General features: G+C 44.0%; 1 protein-coding gene across 2 annotated transcripts in view; it reads right to left on the bottom strand.

The window, feature by feature from the left end:
- cacnb2a (calcium channel, voltage-dependent, beta 2a) overlaps positions 1 to 14,109 on the bottom strand; it is a 155,194-nt gene extending 141,085 nt beyond the window's left edge. For both annotated transcript variants that reach the window (XM_084326076.1, XM_084326077.1), the window contains exons 1-2: positions 13,864 to 14,109; positions 12,761 to 12,853 (exon numbers count right to left, since the gene is read on the bottom strand). In XM_084326076.1, the coding sequence (XP_084182202.1) occupies positions 12,761 to 12,853; positions 13,864 to 13,941 (171 nt within the window). In that variant the 5' untranslated portion in view covers positions 13,942 to 14,109. The remainder of the gene's footprint in view (positions 1 to 12,760; positions 12,854 to 13,863) is intronic.
- Positions 14,110 to 16,096: the final 1,987 nt, after the last annotated feature.

Genomic DNA, 16,096 nt, shown 5'->3' with positions numbered 1-16,096 from the left:
AAGCTGAACTGAAGACAGTAAGGTAAAGCTGAACTGAAGACAGTAAAGTAAAGCTGAACTGAAGAAAGTAAAGTAAAGCTGAACTGAAGACAGTAAAGTAGAGCTGAACTGAAGACAGTAAAGTAAAGCTGAACTGAAGAAAGTAAAGTAAAGCTGAACTGAAGACAGTAAGGTAAAGCTGAACTGAAGACAGTAAGGTAAAGCTGAACTGAAGACAGTAAGGTAAACTGAACTGAAGACAGTAAGGTAAAGCTGAACTGAAGACAGTAAGGTCAAGCTGAACTGAAGACAGTAAGGTAAAGCTGAACTGAAGACAGTAAGGTAAAGCTGAACTTGAAGACAGTACGGCAAAGCTGAACTGAAGACAGTAAGGTAAAGCTGAACTAAAGACAGTAAGGTAAAGCTGAACTGAAGACAGTAAGGTAAAGCTGAATTGAAGACAAATTAACTAAAATTATCTAAAATGATGTCAAGTATTTGAAACAAATGGCATGTACATGTATTTGTAGACATTCCCTCTAAAACATTCCATCAATATTTGCATAGCAGCGCTTAGCTGTTGTCCTTATCATTTTGCAATGTGCACAATGTGCTTTCGATCCTATTAATACAAGCGGCAGCTAATGTATACTTTATCTTAATACTATGCAGAGATGACATTGATATGGCGGCATCTGCTGCTGTTGCTGTGCTGTGACTAAACACCAGGCGGGGGGTGGGGGGTGGGGGCACTGCAAGGCAAGGGCAGCTCGTCTCTCCCTGCTGCTGAAACAACCTCTCCATGTTGCTTTCCTCCCTCCTCTCCTCCTCCATTCTGCTCTCCTCTCTCTCCGCCAGAGGTGCGACACACCCGTCTGTCACCAGGGAGGTAGCAGTGTGTCGTCTGCTGTCACACTGCACTGAGTTAAGCTGGGGACGTCTCTCTCTGTTGTGATCTCTCTCTCTCTCTCTCTCTCTCTCTCTCTCTCTCTCTCTCTCTCTCTCTCTCGTGATTCTGTCTCAGGCATGATTCTGTCTCAGGCATGATTCTGTATAGATATATTTAGGCATATACTGTGTGTGCATATATGTGTATATACATATATAATATAGTATATCCCTACTTGGGCTTGGTTGATACTCAGTCAGACATAACACTGGCACTGTCTGCCGTTACACCTCAGTTCAATGCCCATATTTCACTGCGTGACGTGTCTGTACTGTGATTGAGGGGCACCATTACAAGCTGGGACCACAGAGTGGACAGGAGGAGGGGGGGGGGGGGGGGCGTGTACTATTATTCATGCTCTTTGACAGGTGAGCATCATTCACCTGCAGCATGACGTTGACAGATACTGCAGAGGAACAACATGTAGCTCCAAAACACTGCCTGCGTTAAAGGGGAATTTCAACAAAAAAACTAAAACAATGCTGATTTATTTTGCACATAATCTCACACGCGTCCAACAACCCATGAAATTACAGCTCCGTGGAATGATGCCGATGACAAAATTGCACTACCGTGTCTTATAGAGACTGAACTGTAATTAACACAACATTGTGGGGGGTTTCTCTTTTGTCTCTCTCTCTCTCCTTGTTATTCTGATCCAGGTTCCCACGACTCATTGATCCACCAATAAGAAGACAACCAGAGAGACACTTCCCTCTGGCAGGAGGCTGCGGTCCATCAGGGCCCACACCTCACGCCACTCTGCAGTGAGCCTCATCAACAAGGCAGTCGGGACCCCCACTGACAACCCAACTGTTACATTAACACACCCTTCCTGGACTATTCTATTTGTATATACACTCAAAACTGTGAGCAATTGAACATGACACTGTTCATACTTTTTGCACAATACTGCACAATTGCACAGCCCTGCTACATATTCTATTCCACTGTATTTATATTCTAATTTAGTGTATATACTCTACTACATCCCGTATATTCTATATTACATTCAGCTTACTTGGCAATAAAGACCTTTCCGATTCTTCTGATTCTGATTTTGATAAGTAAAGTCGACCAATCAGAAGCCTGCCTTTTGTAACCGTGTGGCACTTCCTGTTGCATTCTTTCTTTGTGTTTTGCTGTTGGCCTGCTGTAACTCACTAGTCGTGTCTGGTATCGCCTATTCTCAGTCCTTACCCCACAATGGTGGAATGAACTACCCACCCCAGTTAGGACAGCCGAAACCCGTCCAATCTTTTGCCGTCGACTAAAGACGCACTTCTTCAACCATTATCTGAAATAATAAATAAACAAATTAAAATCTAACCCTAACTAACCTTACTGTCATGCACTTGTCCTAATAAACTAACCTACACTGTAGCACACAACACTTTGATGAACATTGTTACTCAGCTGATAAGAGTTGTGCCCTTCCTGATGACTTGTCGTACAGAACTTGTAAGTCGCTTTGGATAAAAGCGTCAGCTAAATGACTCAATGTAATGTAATGTAAATGTATCAGTGTATGTTATCAGTGTATGGTATCAGTGTATGGTATCAGTGTATGTTATCAGTGTATGGCAGGGGTAGGCAATTCAGTTTGGCCTCTATTCCTATTCTGTTTCAAGGACAGTTCAGTCAACATTTGTGAACATGCACCACTAAAGCCAAAAACCAGAGCGAGACTCAGTCCTTGAATTTGTGACGTCGACTGGATGTAAACCCAGGGGGGGGGGGGGCTGCTCCACTCTGGGGGGGCTGCTCCATAGACAATGGATGGGGCTCTGACTTTGTGAGTTGTTAATATACCCAATGAAATTTAAGATCGGGTTCACGCTTGTTTGCTCTACAACAGTATAAACCTAATTTGGGTGTAAGAATAATAGTTTAGCGTAGGGCTGGGCGATAAAACAATAACGATAATTATCGCGATATATTTTTCCTCAATATAAATATGAAACATGGTCAATAATAATAATAATAATTTTTTATTTTTTATTTTTTTCATTTTTTATTGTGACCTGCAACAGGGCAGCTTTAAAACCAGAGACAGTGGACAGACTTGTCTTTCTTGCCTGCAACTTAGGCCCCGTTTAGACGGAAACGCTAGCAGGTGAATCCGCAAAAATATTTTTTCGGATGTGCCTTTCGTTTATACGGAAACAGCGTTTTTACGGGGTGAAACCGCAAAAAAGTGAGACTACCTTCCAGGGTGGAATTCCTAGAAACGATAAACCTTTGCGCTCTCATCTAAACTGTCAAACCGCATAAAACGATGACAAAAGGGTTGTCAAGGCTCTCGTCGCGTGTACTGCTTACATCACAGGCATGCGTCAGTAGCCTATAAGCGTAAACAAAGCATGTCTGATTCTATCCATGGCGATCACCTGAAGGCTACATTGGCAGTACTTTTAAATACACAAGAATCTGTCCCGCGGCGTGACTGGACCCACTGTCTGTGAGTGACTCTGCTTTGGTCCAATCACATTCCCCACCCACAGTCTGCGAATCAGAGGCAGAGTAGGGCGGGTCTTCACAGCACGTCATGTGACATATGCGCCAATCGTGTGACAGCGGGGCTCAGTCGTCTGGAGTCGTTACAGCCTCGTCTGCACGGAGAATTCCATCCCAAAACGATAGTCTAAACGCAAAATTAAAAGTGAAACCGTAAGACGACTTTTGCGGTTTCTGTTCAGACTCTCTCCGTCTAAACGTAGCCTTAAAGTCATGGCTTTGCTTGTCCAAATGACAATACTGACCAAATTGAGATTTATTTTTCTCTTGTCCATTTATTTTGTTTGTTTTCTAATTTAAAATACAGTTTGAAACCATCTGTACAGAGTAGGCTATGTGTGCTAATCAGACTTGAGATTAAATTTATTTAATTTATTAATACCAGAATTGAGATTTTATTTATTTTCATTCATGCCATTTATGAAAGTTGTATTGTTATACAGTTCGTGTTCATGTTCTACGTCGGATTTGTGGTTTGGCAAGTAGGCCTAGTTTGTCATGTTCTGACAATAAAGAATATTTTGAACCACAACAATACCTCGTTAATACCTTCTGGTTTCTTCAGCTTTCATTCAGCAGCAAAAATAGCATTTAAACTTGACAGAAATAATTATTTCATGTATATCGAGATAATTATCGATATCGAACTCGTGATATGAAATTTTTTTATCGTGATAACGTTTTTGGCCATATTGCCCAGCCCTAGTATAGTGCTCCACAAAGTCAGTGCCACATTTATTGTCTACGGACCAGCCACCTAGAACATTTACAGCCAAGTGACATCACAGATTGGAGGGTTCTCTCTCTGATTTCGAGCTTCAAATGGTAAATGGTGCATTTATAAAGCGCTTTACAATTTTGTTCCTCACATTCACCCATTCACTTACACACTCACACACAGACGCTGGAGGCAACCATGCAAGGTGCCAACCTGCTCATTCATGGGAGCAATTAGGGGTTAATGCTTGCTCAGGACACTTTTACACGCTGCCCGCAGGAGGAGCGGGAATAAAACCGGGAACCTTCCGATTACCAGACAACCGCTCTACCTCCTGAGCCACCGTCGCCCCCCAGGAGCTTCAGGAGCTTCAGGAGAGAGTGGTGCGTGTTCGCAGACACCGACTGAACTGAGCTCGGGGCACAGACAGAACATCACGCAAACTCTCAAAATATTAACTTGAGCGATTGATTGATCGTCAAGGTATTTTGTTTGTAGATGATTTTGTTGGAGGACATTTGAGGAGTGTGTTTGAAGGTGTACTTGGTTATGCAGCTCAGGACTAATGACGTGGTTGACATATCAAAAGACGAAAGATGTTAAGGGTTTATTGTAATAAGGGGTAGGACCCGGTAAGCATCTTGCTTCTTCCTATTCTTTTTTAGTTTAAAAAATTATTTTATTCTTTATTTTAGTTTTTTCACAGTTAAATATTTTTGTATTTTATCTTTTCATTGTCATTTGTTGTTTATTTTATATTGTTCGAAATAAACTATTCATTCATTCATTCAAACATTAACAAAATACTATTTGACCATCGTCTATAGTGATGAAGTATGTTGATGATACTGTGTTGCTCTTGTTCACTGACTGGGGCGACAGTGGCTCAGGAGCGGTCGTGTGGTAATCGGACGGTTCCCGGTTCGATTCCCGCTCCTCCAGGGCAGCGTGTCGAAGTGTCCTTGAGCAAGACACTTAACCCCTAAGTGCTCCCGATGTGCAGGTTGGCACCTTGCATTGTTGCCTCTGCCGTCTGGGTAAAGGAACAGAAATTGTAAAGCGATTTGGATAAAAGCGCTGTATAAATGCACGATTTACCATCTACCATTCACTGGTACACAGAGATCCACCGTTGTCATGGTAATCACGAGAGCAGAGACACAGGGATGTGTGTTCCTCTGAGGGAGAAGCACAGGGGAAAACATGGCAGGCCTCGTCTCGGGCCAAGTGTGCGGTTTGTGCTGAAGACATTCTCAATCTATCAGCAGACACAAATAAAGACAGCAGATCCCCAAAAGGCAGAGGCCGGTTATACAATTTACAGGCTCTTATTCTGTCTCATCTCATGCCAGGAGACAGGGGGCTACGGTGATAAAAGCATCCAATTTTACAATCACATAAATAAGACAAGGTCACATTTGATGTGGAGCACATGTCCTATTCATTCACAGCTCAATGACATGATAGGTAAGCGCCTCCCCCTCCCTCGTCCCTCATCCTGTGACCCACCTGGCCCTTTGCTGGGGAGCCATTGTACTTTGAGAACCCCAGGAAAATGTGTCAGTTAAAGGGGCACTTCGCCAAAAAACAATGCTGATTTATTTTGCACATAATCTCGCACACATCGCAAAACTCGAAACCATTTTTGCACACGTTCATTTAGTTTAGGGCTGCACGATTTTGGGAAATAATCTAATTGCGATTTTTCTGACAGATATTGCGATTGTGATTAAATTTGCGATTATAATATTATTTTTTTTAAGCAGCCCCACATAGGTTTATTGTAAAATGCGGCTTGCATCTGGCCTATGCAGTGTGTCTGTTCGGGACACTGAGCCTGAAAATGTTTCTTTTTACCTGGGAATCGATACCGGTACTCAACGGTACCTTTTTTTCTGTACTTTACTCTCCCTCTCTGAAGTCTAAACTTCACAACACACAATCTTTTTTTGTATCCACTTTTTCTCCTTATTTTTCTATTTTTCTCCCATCCCAATTTCGTATTGCCAATTCTCCCCTCCCCTGTCTTGAACGTTGCTAGACTATGCCTCCCACTGGTCGGCTGTAGTGAGGATAGAAGCCTTGCATCACGTGTCCCCTCCGGTACACGAGGAGGCAGCCTGTCGCATCTTTTCACCAGACAGTGCGGACTCTCAGTGGCGAGGAGTAACGTGTGGGAGGCTCACGCTGACCCCGATACTTCCTGTCTCTGCTGTGCAGGTATCACCCAACCGACCTGTAGGAGTCGCTGTCCACAACGTCCAATCCCCACCCATCGACTTCCACCCGCTACCTCTGTCAATTGAGATAGTATGACGACTGGCCCAAGCCGCAGGCAATGCTGACACCGGGATTCGAGACCGGAGTCTCTTGCATTGGTGACGAGCGCAATCTCCGCTACGCCACCCAGCCGCCCACAACACACAATCTAAAACCCCTTACCTCCCTCTCCCAAACCGTTCCTACAACAATAACAACAACTTGCAAAGGAGATCTTGTATCTCAATGGGACTTCCTGGTTAAATTTATATATTTTTTTTTAAATAAATAAAATAAAAATTGCGATTACATTTTTTTTTGCGATTTGATAATTGCATAATTTCAAATCGCGATTTCGATTTAAAATCGATTAATCGTTCAGCCCTATTTTTAGTTTGACAATTGAGAGTACATTCATTTGAATCTGCCACCAGTGATGTCATCGGGGACATTGAATCATTGTGTTGTGGTATTTACAGCTCAATGAAATTATAAGGTAACAGTCATTATAAGACAAGGTATTGCTATTCATTCATCTACATAATTTCATGGAGCTGTAATTAACACAACACAATGATTCAATGTCCTCGATGACATCACTGGTGGCCATATCCAAACTCATTCACTCTCGATAACTGTCACAACTAAATGAATGTGTACAAAACTTTTTCTAACTATGTGTGTGACATTATGTGCAAAATAAACCAGCATTGTGTTTTGGTGAAGTGCCGCACAGGCTCTGTGAGAGCGAAAACAGCACCAAGGTCATCGGCCGCATCAACAAAGATAGCTGGTCGGCTAGAGGGGAGAAGCCGCTGCTATGGGGATGAGCTAGGGGCTAGCAGCTGGCGTCGTGTCACTTAGTAACGAGAGCCACCGTTGCTAGGGGAAAGACGCTATAGCTGTGAGTTTCTTCCGGTTTAAAGTTAGACTAACCAGACACGCAGTCCCGTTAACAGCAAGTCAGGAGCTGAGCTCCCGACCCTCAAAGCCAGAGGGTTGGGAGGGGGAGGGGAACGCCACGAGACTAGGCCGCAAATCATCATCGAGCTGATGGCAGGAGAGACCGGTAGAATTAAGGAATTCAATATACTTTTCAAAGACCTTTCAGAACTGTTTTCCATCGTGAGGATATGTTTATGGAATAAACATAACGTTTGAAGGAAAGGTATCACGTTTCCAGTGTGTCGTTTTCTTCTGAGTCGGATGCATCACCGGGAAGATAGAGTGTATCAGCCAGGTCGAGGAGTAAGGTTTAAACAACGCAACACAGACATCACGGGAAACAGAGAGATTACTGGGTGAGAACCCGATTATCCAACAGTATCTTCCAGGGCAAATTTCAACGTGGTCTGAAATATTTTCTTTATCATGTAATACAATTATCAACAGACCATTTTATTCAAAATGGTCTTTTCTCATCCAATTCTCATAACTCTTTATAATACCACTCTGAAGTGTAAATTGTATATGTACATTGGATAAAAAAATGTTAATGTATGTACGTATATTGTTGACGACAGTATTGTAAAAAAAAAAAACATGCACATTCTGCTACTAATACAATGAATAGCTCAACACTTGCCTTTACCTGCATTACCAGCAGAGGGCGGTATTGCCCTGCTGTAATAACGATGATAGATGATCTTCTCCGAGGCAGTGGAGTGAGGAACCACAGACTCCCCCTTATTTCATACTGTACTATTTCAACAATGTATGAAATTATTATCCATGACGTTTGGATGCCAGAAGCTCCACGTGTCTATGGAGAAAAATACCTATTGGAAATGTATGAAAGGGATGCTGTGCTGTCTATCCTCCACAAACACTGTACGAGCCAAGGTCTGTGTGCGAGGAAAACTCTACTGCAGTGCATTCATCCAGGAGGTTCTTTCCAAGGTTTTCTGTGGTTTTGGACAGTGGCTGCTACTCCGTTGTCCCACGTCCCGGTAATAGTTACATAATTAAGAGCCTGTTGCTGGCCGGATCTGATAAGTGGCAGAGCCAATAAGACGCTGACGTCACCGCTTCCCCCCATTAAGTGGAGAAAACCTAATCTGGGGGGATCATGAGAGGAGGCTGTAATCAAGGAGAGAATGAAACAGGGTTTCCTGCCTCCCCCCCCCGCCACGCCCTCTCAGGATGGGCTTTCATCACCACAGCCACTGAAGGCACGCTGCTCCCTGAGACAGAGCAGAGGAACGGGTTCTGATGGCTATGGTGTGTGCCATGGAAAACCTGCTCCAGTCAAGGGGAGAGGGAGAGGGAGAGGGGAGATAAAACTTCTAGCCAAGGGCCACTGTCATAGAGGAGGAGAACAAAGTAAAAAAGGATAAAGAATGAGAGAAAGAGAAAGAGAAGAGAGAGAGAGAGAGAGAGAGAGAGAGAGAGAGAGAGAGAGAGAGAGAGAGAGAGAGAGAGAGAGATGTAGACGGTTGTCACAAAATACGAGAACAAGCCCTGTAAATGTATCTGAGTGGCCACACTTGAAAAATGACTACCCGATCGAGTGACTATTTTGTAAATGAATATGTTTCTTGTTGATTGTCCTTACTGTTATTACTAATATTATGATATTTTATTGCTTAATATATATGTTATTGTTTGTATGTTGAACTTGCTTTGGCAATAAGTATGTTAATATTTCATGCCAATAAAGCCTATTTGAATTTGAATTTGAATTTGAGAGAGTGGAAGAGTGAGTGAGTGAGAGTGGTAGTGGGGTAGGGCTGGGCCAAAATATTAAATCATAGACATGACAATATTTTTCTTTTTTGAGTATAAATGGTAAATGGCTGCTTTTTTATATAGCGCTTTTATCCAAAGCGGTTTACAATTTGTTACTTACATATTACCCATTCACACACCGACGGCGGAGGCAACCATGCAAGGTGCCAACCTGCTCATCGGGAGCAATTAGGGGTTAAGTGTCTTGCTCAAGGACACATCGACACACTGCCCAGGAGGAGCGGGAATCGAACCGGGAACCTCCGGATTGCCAGACGACTGCTCTACCTCCTGAGCCACTGTATTTGACTGTATAGTTTTCCAGGACCAATTACAATGTGATATCTTTTTTATATCTTTATCTTGTTACACAGTTGTCATGGTGCCATGGTTCATTCAAAATGATCTATTTTCTTTTGGACGCAGGTGCAGACTTTGTTGTTGCTGAGAGTGTGACGTGCGGAACAACTTCCGTCTTTTTTTAATTTTTATTCATCAGTATCTGAACATTTCTCTATACTACCAGGGGTGTAATGATCTCAATACAGAACTTAGAATTGATCATTCAAACTTCAAAACTTCAAACTTCAAGTATAGCATTTACATTTACATTTAGTCATTTAGCTGACACTTTTATCCAAAGCGACAAGTCAGCAGGAAGGGCACAACTCTTTCAGCTGAGTAACAATGTTCATCAAACAGTGTTGAAACGTGGGTGCTGCAGTGTTGAGCGCATACATAGTAGTCGAGACGTATTATAGCATTGTCATTTAAGTCAATGTTTTGTGCTACATACTTCATCGCAATACGTAGCCCCTTTCTCTGCAAGCTAGCATGACATGATTGGTATCTATGGATTACTTGAGAACATTGTACAGTTTGGGTCTCCATCCCATGACACAGTTTGGAGATTCGCCCTTGCTCCTACAGATTGGTGCACCAAGCTCAGGAAGAGGGCGACCTCGCTCGCTCCTCCCATGACTGAGTGGTTTGTCCTCCTTCATACTGCAAGCCCCCCGGCCATCAGGCCACAATTACAGGGTATCTCTCACTCTCTCTTTCACTCTCTCTCTGACACTCTCACTCTCTTTCTGTCTCTCTCTGTCTTTATCTCACTCTTTCTGTCAATCTTTCTGTCTTTATCACTCTCTTTCTGTCTCTCTCTCTCTCTCTCTCTCTCTCTCTCCCCCTCTCAGCCTACATTCCGTCTGCTCTCTCTGCTCTGAAGGAGCATGAGTAATATAACATTTTCCTTACAGAAGCTGTTTAACAGAAAGGAGCGCGTTTATGACGCGTGGAGCTGCGATGGATCGATCAAGCAGTTACCCACGATTAGTCTCCGATGTGCTAAACACGCCCACAGGAATGCTGAGTCACTTTGGCAACAGGGCAGATAGGAGGAGGTGGGGGGCGCAATACAAAGCATATCCTTTGAAAATCCTCAAATCTCATCAAGTAACACAGTATTAAAGTGAACAGAAACATTGGCCGGTTGTTAGCCGCACGTCTGATGACAGAGGGGAGAGGTGATTATGATGAAACAAAGAAAAACGAGGAGACCAAAACAACAGGACAACTTGATGAATAGTCTGTGAAATAACCGAGACAGGGTTTTTTCCCTCGCTTTTTGTTTCAGCCCATATTTCCCCAGTATGTTAGTTTAAAAAAAAATATGTATTTAAACACTGCACCCTCATTCTTTAGTGAAAAGTGAAAATAATCTCCTGTGGCAAGATTGAGCGCGAGGGCGAGAAAAGAAAAAAGGAAAAAGCCCACTGTTATGATAACGCAATTCAAAAACAGTGTATTTACATTATTATCCAAACAGAGGAGTTACGGGAAGGCGTGCTATTCCTGGTGCTCTGGCAGCAAACATCTACCAAGGAATTATGACTGCTCTCCACATTGGTGCCTTACTAACACCCCCCTCCTCCTTCAGTCTCCCTTTCTCTCTTTATCTCTCCATTACTCTGTCCTCCCTCTCTCCACCGTCGGGCCGCTATGTTGTGTCACTGATAGATGCTTTCTCTCTCTCTCTCTCTCTCTCTCTCTCTCTCTCTCTCTCTCTCTCTCTCTCTCTCTCTCTCTCTCTCTCTCGCTCTCTCTCGATGGCGATTCAGGACGGGACGCTGATGACTGAGCCAGTCTGAGGGGAAGTGCTGGAGTGCCCATGTGGCCCGAGCCGGACTGTGGGAATGGACATGATTGTGCTCCCAGGGGTGGGTGGCTTGGGGTGGAGGGGCAGATGGGGTATGACCACAGTGCTACGCCTTAGTAGCCATGAGTAGCTCTCGTCGAGTTGCAATAACAATGATTTAAGACAAGCGCAGAACCCCGCGGACCAGCGGCGCTACAGAAAACATCCGCGGCCAGATCATCTGTGAGTGAGTGAGTGAGTGAGTGAGTGAGTGAGTGAGTGAGTGAGTGAGTGAGTGAGTGAGTGAGTGAGTGAGTGAGTGAGTGAGTGAGTGAGTGAGTGAGTGAGTAAGTGAGTGAGTAAGTGAGTGAGTGAGAAAAAGGTTCTCTCATTCAAAAGTTCTCCTTGCCCCTGAGACGTTGCAGAGAGCATCCGCGGGAGGTAGGTACCATATACAACCCCCCCCCCCCCCCCCCCCCCACTGCCACTCTGCCACTCTGCCACTCTGCCACTCTGCTTTGCCTTGTTGCTAGGCACCGAAGAGGAGGGCGATCCGTGTGCCTCCACCAAAAAAGGCAGAAACATCTCGGCCCAACCTGGACTTGTCCTCCGGCAGGTCTTCTCAACAAAGACCAGACACCTCGAGTGTGTGTGTACCTCAGAGTGTGTGTGTACCTCAGAGTGTGTGTGTGTACCTCAGAGTGTGTGTGTACCTCAGAGTGTGTGTGTGTACCTCAGAGTGTGTGTGTACCTCAGGACGTCTCTGCTTTATAACAGACCAGCACAGTGTCTCCGCACTTTAACCCTTTCACTACCACACTACCAAAATGGTTAACCATTTCACTGCGACAATACAGAAGGTTAACCCTCTCTCACTGCCAACACGACAAAGGGTTAACCCTTTCACAACCACACACTACAGAAGGTTAACCCTTTCACTACCACACTACATACGGTGGGTTAACCTGCTGTCGTGTGGTAGTGAAAGGGTTAAAAAGGCGCCGCAGAAGACGCGTCTCTCCGCGTCTCGCCGTTAGCGTCGTTAACATGCTGTCCCCCGGCGGTGTTTACACACGGCTTTACTCCACTGCGTCTCGCTCCTGACGGATGATAATGACTTTGCAGCCGGCGCTCTCTCGCACTGGCTTTTCATACACAGATAGAGTAGGCGGCTGCACGCGTATATTACCGGGTTTGAGTAGATTATATGTTAGAAAATGAATTGAGTGTCAAATTCCTGTGAGGCGTGATGGGTAGTGTAGTAGTGCAGTACAATCCCGGTCACGTTGTCACGACAAAGGTGGTGTCTTTGAACACCAATCCGGCTCTGTCCACTCTGGCCTAGATGCACTTTCATTCGGAGACCATAGGACACTATTTGCAATTCAGAGGTCTAGGAACTACACTTTTTTTTCTTCTTGATTTGTACATTTCATTTTTAAATAAAACATCCAAACTAGTGTACCATCCTTACCTGCCGCACAAAGCTGTTAGTCGTGGTGTCTGAGGACGTGCTTCCATCCGACCCTTTAAATCTACCTTTCCTCCGCGCTCCTTTACCTTGAGACTTCAGAGAGAGAGAGAGAGAGAGAGAGAGAGAGAGAGAGAGAGAGAGAGAGAGAGAGAGAGAGAGAGAGAGAGAGAGAGAGAGAGGGGGAAAGAAAGAAAGAAAGCAGTGCAATGGTTTATGACTTGTTGAGCATAGATTCTTTAAAAAAATAATATTATTATTACTGGAGATAGTAGTCTGGCAGGTGTCACAAAACGCTGGTGAGTACGTGGGTGGTCTCTGGGATGCCAAATTAGAAAGCTGCACTTTGGTATGATGTGGCCGGGAAAACCCTATGCAGTAAGCTGAGGCATGCGTGTGTATAGCAACTGAGAAACAGAAATTCACTTAAAATCTGCCTTTTATTCCAGCACATTCCCCCTGGGGCATGTAAATCATGCTTGTAAAAAGAGATATACTGACTGCTATGTACCACCCACTCTAGGCAGCCAGGAAAGGGTTTGTTTGTGAGCCTTTCCCAAATTATATCGTTTGAGGTTTAATCATGTAGCTCAAAGAGAGCCAAAGATAACAATGACAGAATGCATGTTGAATGCGCTATTGCATGCAGAAAGTACATTAGGCACAGAAGTACATTTCTTCATTCAAAAAAAGTATGGAGAACAGAGAACACTTACTATTTCCCTTGGCCATTGTGTCTGGAGTATTTTACATGCATTTGCATGGGCAAGCTTAGGCTATACGTTTTCATCTTATAATAATAGGCTAATGCTAATAATAACATTCTATAATCATCATGACAACAGCCCCCACCATCATCATCATCATCTCAATGCAATGCAATTTAAGTCATTTAGAATTGAAAAAGAAAAAAAAGAAAACATAATGATTATTGACGGTTCCCAACAGCTTAATCAGACGTGTATGTACATCATTTAAACGTAAGCGCGTATTGACGAAAGGAGATTGGCTAGAGTAAAGCCGATAGAAATTCAGCCTTGTGGCCACGGTGTCTGGTTCTAGATTAATTAATTAATTGATCCATTACTTTAGGCTAACTGACTTACTTGCAGCCCAGGGTTTTCAAGCGAGTCCATGTGTTTGTCCAGAGGTGCTGTTGTCTTCGGCGTGTTAGATAGAACCATCACACCCTGACAGACAGCCTAGAAGCAGATACTAAAAACTTTTAGAATTGAACAAACTCCAGTGATGACGTCCAAGAGAAAACGTAATTAAGTACATTCTAGCCAGTGGCGAGGCGGTTCAGGAGTTCTCAGGAGGATGATATGAGATGATGATATGAAGCAGAAAACGCGAAGCTGCCGAGCGCAATCTTCTAAGTTTGAGTCAGAGCACGGCCGGGAAGACTTCAGATGGAGGAGGGGCAGTTATTGTGAAATATCTTGAAGCCGCCTTTCCTCCTGTGATTTGTGATGAAGTAACGCGCGCCGAGGCTAGTCCGGCTACTGTACCGTCCGTTACTTCAAGAACCTCCCAGGCGCACGCACCTCCCAGGCGCGCCTCTCCGCTCCACGTGCGCCCTCGACGACTACCCACCGCCTCTGCGCGTCTGCGGTCAAACCACCAAAACACTGACTGAGTGAAAGTCTGCTACCAAATATGAACAAACCTTCTTGGGGGTGGCCGTCAACACACACTACTACCCTGTATGGTGAGACTGCAGCATTTATTAGGTCTCATTTGGGATTGTCATTGAAAAGAAAAAAGGAGATGTGTTTCTTTTTATAATTAAATGATGGTGATGGTTCAACCTATGATCTTCAGTGGAAGTTACAGTATGCTATTATCCAAGCATCTGGAACTTACAAAAGAAACATATAGTTTGATGGTCATTTTCGTTTTTTCCCCATCTTACCGGCCATCGTACTGCCACGGTGAACGTCGTGTATCACCATGGCGCCAAAACTTGTACCTAAATAATATAATTGAGTATACTGATGGTGATATCATGGCATTTACATCATCTTTTGGTCACTGCCATCATCAATAAAGTATGTATCAACAACAGGAAAAAGTTACATAATGTACATTATGTTATAGCCATAAGTAATATATTACTTATAGCCAGTGGTGCAGTCGTAATATGGGAACTGGTAACACGCCACGCACGCGCACAACGAATGGATAGAGCGCATCTTTGTGCGCGCGTACTTCTGCCTCAGTGATCATCTAGTAACACGGCGTGTAACCGCGTGTGACCACGACTGCACCACTGCTTATAGCATAACGTACATTATGTACCTTTTTTCCTATGGTCGATTAAGTACTTTATTTACGTTTTCTGAGACCGTGTTGTCTTCTGAGTGGCAGAACACTGAGGCGTCGGTTACACTGCCTGATGTTTTCGTTTTCAAGATGAGTTTTGCTTTCCAGGTCGCCTATTGCTTATTAACAGCGAAGGAGTGCGCCGAATGCTTCCGCGTTTTCCCTGATTGGCTGCGACACGCCCCGCGGCAGGCGCGGCAACCGCAGAGCGGAGCGCCGCGGAGCGGATCGGCAGAGCTTGTGGCATTATTTAGCCGTAAATCGTCATGATTCTCATTCGAAGCTTAGCTCACCTGGCAGCGTGGCGGTCCTGTGGTCCTGCGGTCCGTTGGTTTCAAGTTTGAATCCCATCAATTTTTTTTATTTTTATTTTTTTAACGTGTATTCTTTCGCCGGTTAAGGTTAGGCATGGTTAAGGTTAAGGTTAAGGTTAGGCATTGTTTCGGAGTTGGTTAAGGTTAGAAAGGTTAAGTTTAGGCGCTGTTAAGGAGCTGGTTAAGGTTAGAGTTTGTCTTAGAGAATGGCAATATTCTTTCTATGGTTAAGGTTAAGGTTAGGCATGGTTAAGGTTAAGGTTAAGGTTAGGCATTGTTTCGGAGTTGGTTAAGGTTAGAAAGGTTAAGTTTAGGCGCTGTTAAGGAGCTGGTTAAGGTTAGCGTTTAGAGAACTTAGAGAATGGCAATAGACAGCCTATTTCCAATCAGAGAGCGTCAGTCAGTGCCAATCAGAGAGCGTCTCCGAGAAATGCGGCTTGGTTTGGTATAGTCCCACAAAAAGATCTCCGATGTTGTTAGCTACATGCTAACGTGAATGGAATATGTCAGTATAACAGTATAGCATTGTGGCTAGCAGCTAACGTTAGCTCACGTTAGTTAGCCAGCCAGCACCAAACTGATGATATCAGGAGCTATCAGTAGCTAGATAACATTAGACAACGCCTTGTGTATTAAACAAAGGTGAATAGATGACTGGGCCATTTTGTTTAATGCTTGTTAAGATTGAAAGAGGAGCTCT

This window comes from Notolepis coatsorum (assembly GCF_963971535.1).
Source record: "Notolepis coatsorum genome assembly, chromosome: 12".
Classification (NCBI taxonomy): Eukaryota; Metazoa; Chordata; class Actinopteri; order Aulopiformes; family Paralepididae; genus Notolepis; species Notolepis coatsorum.
This window is presented reverse-complemented; position numbering and strand designations above follow the sequence as displayed.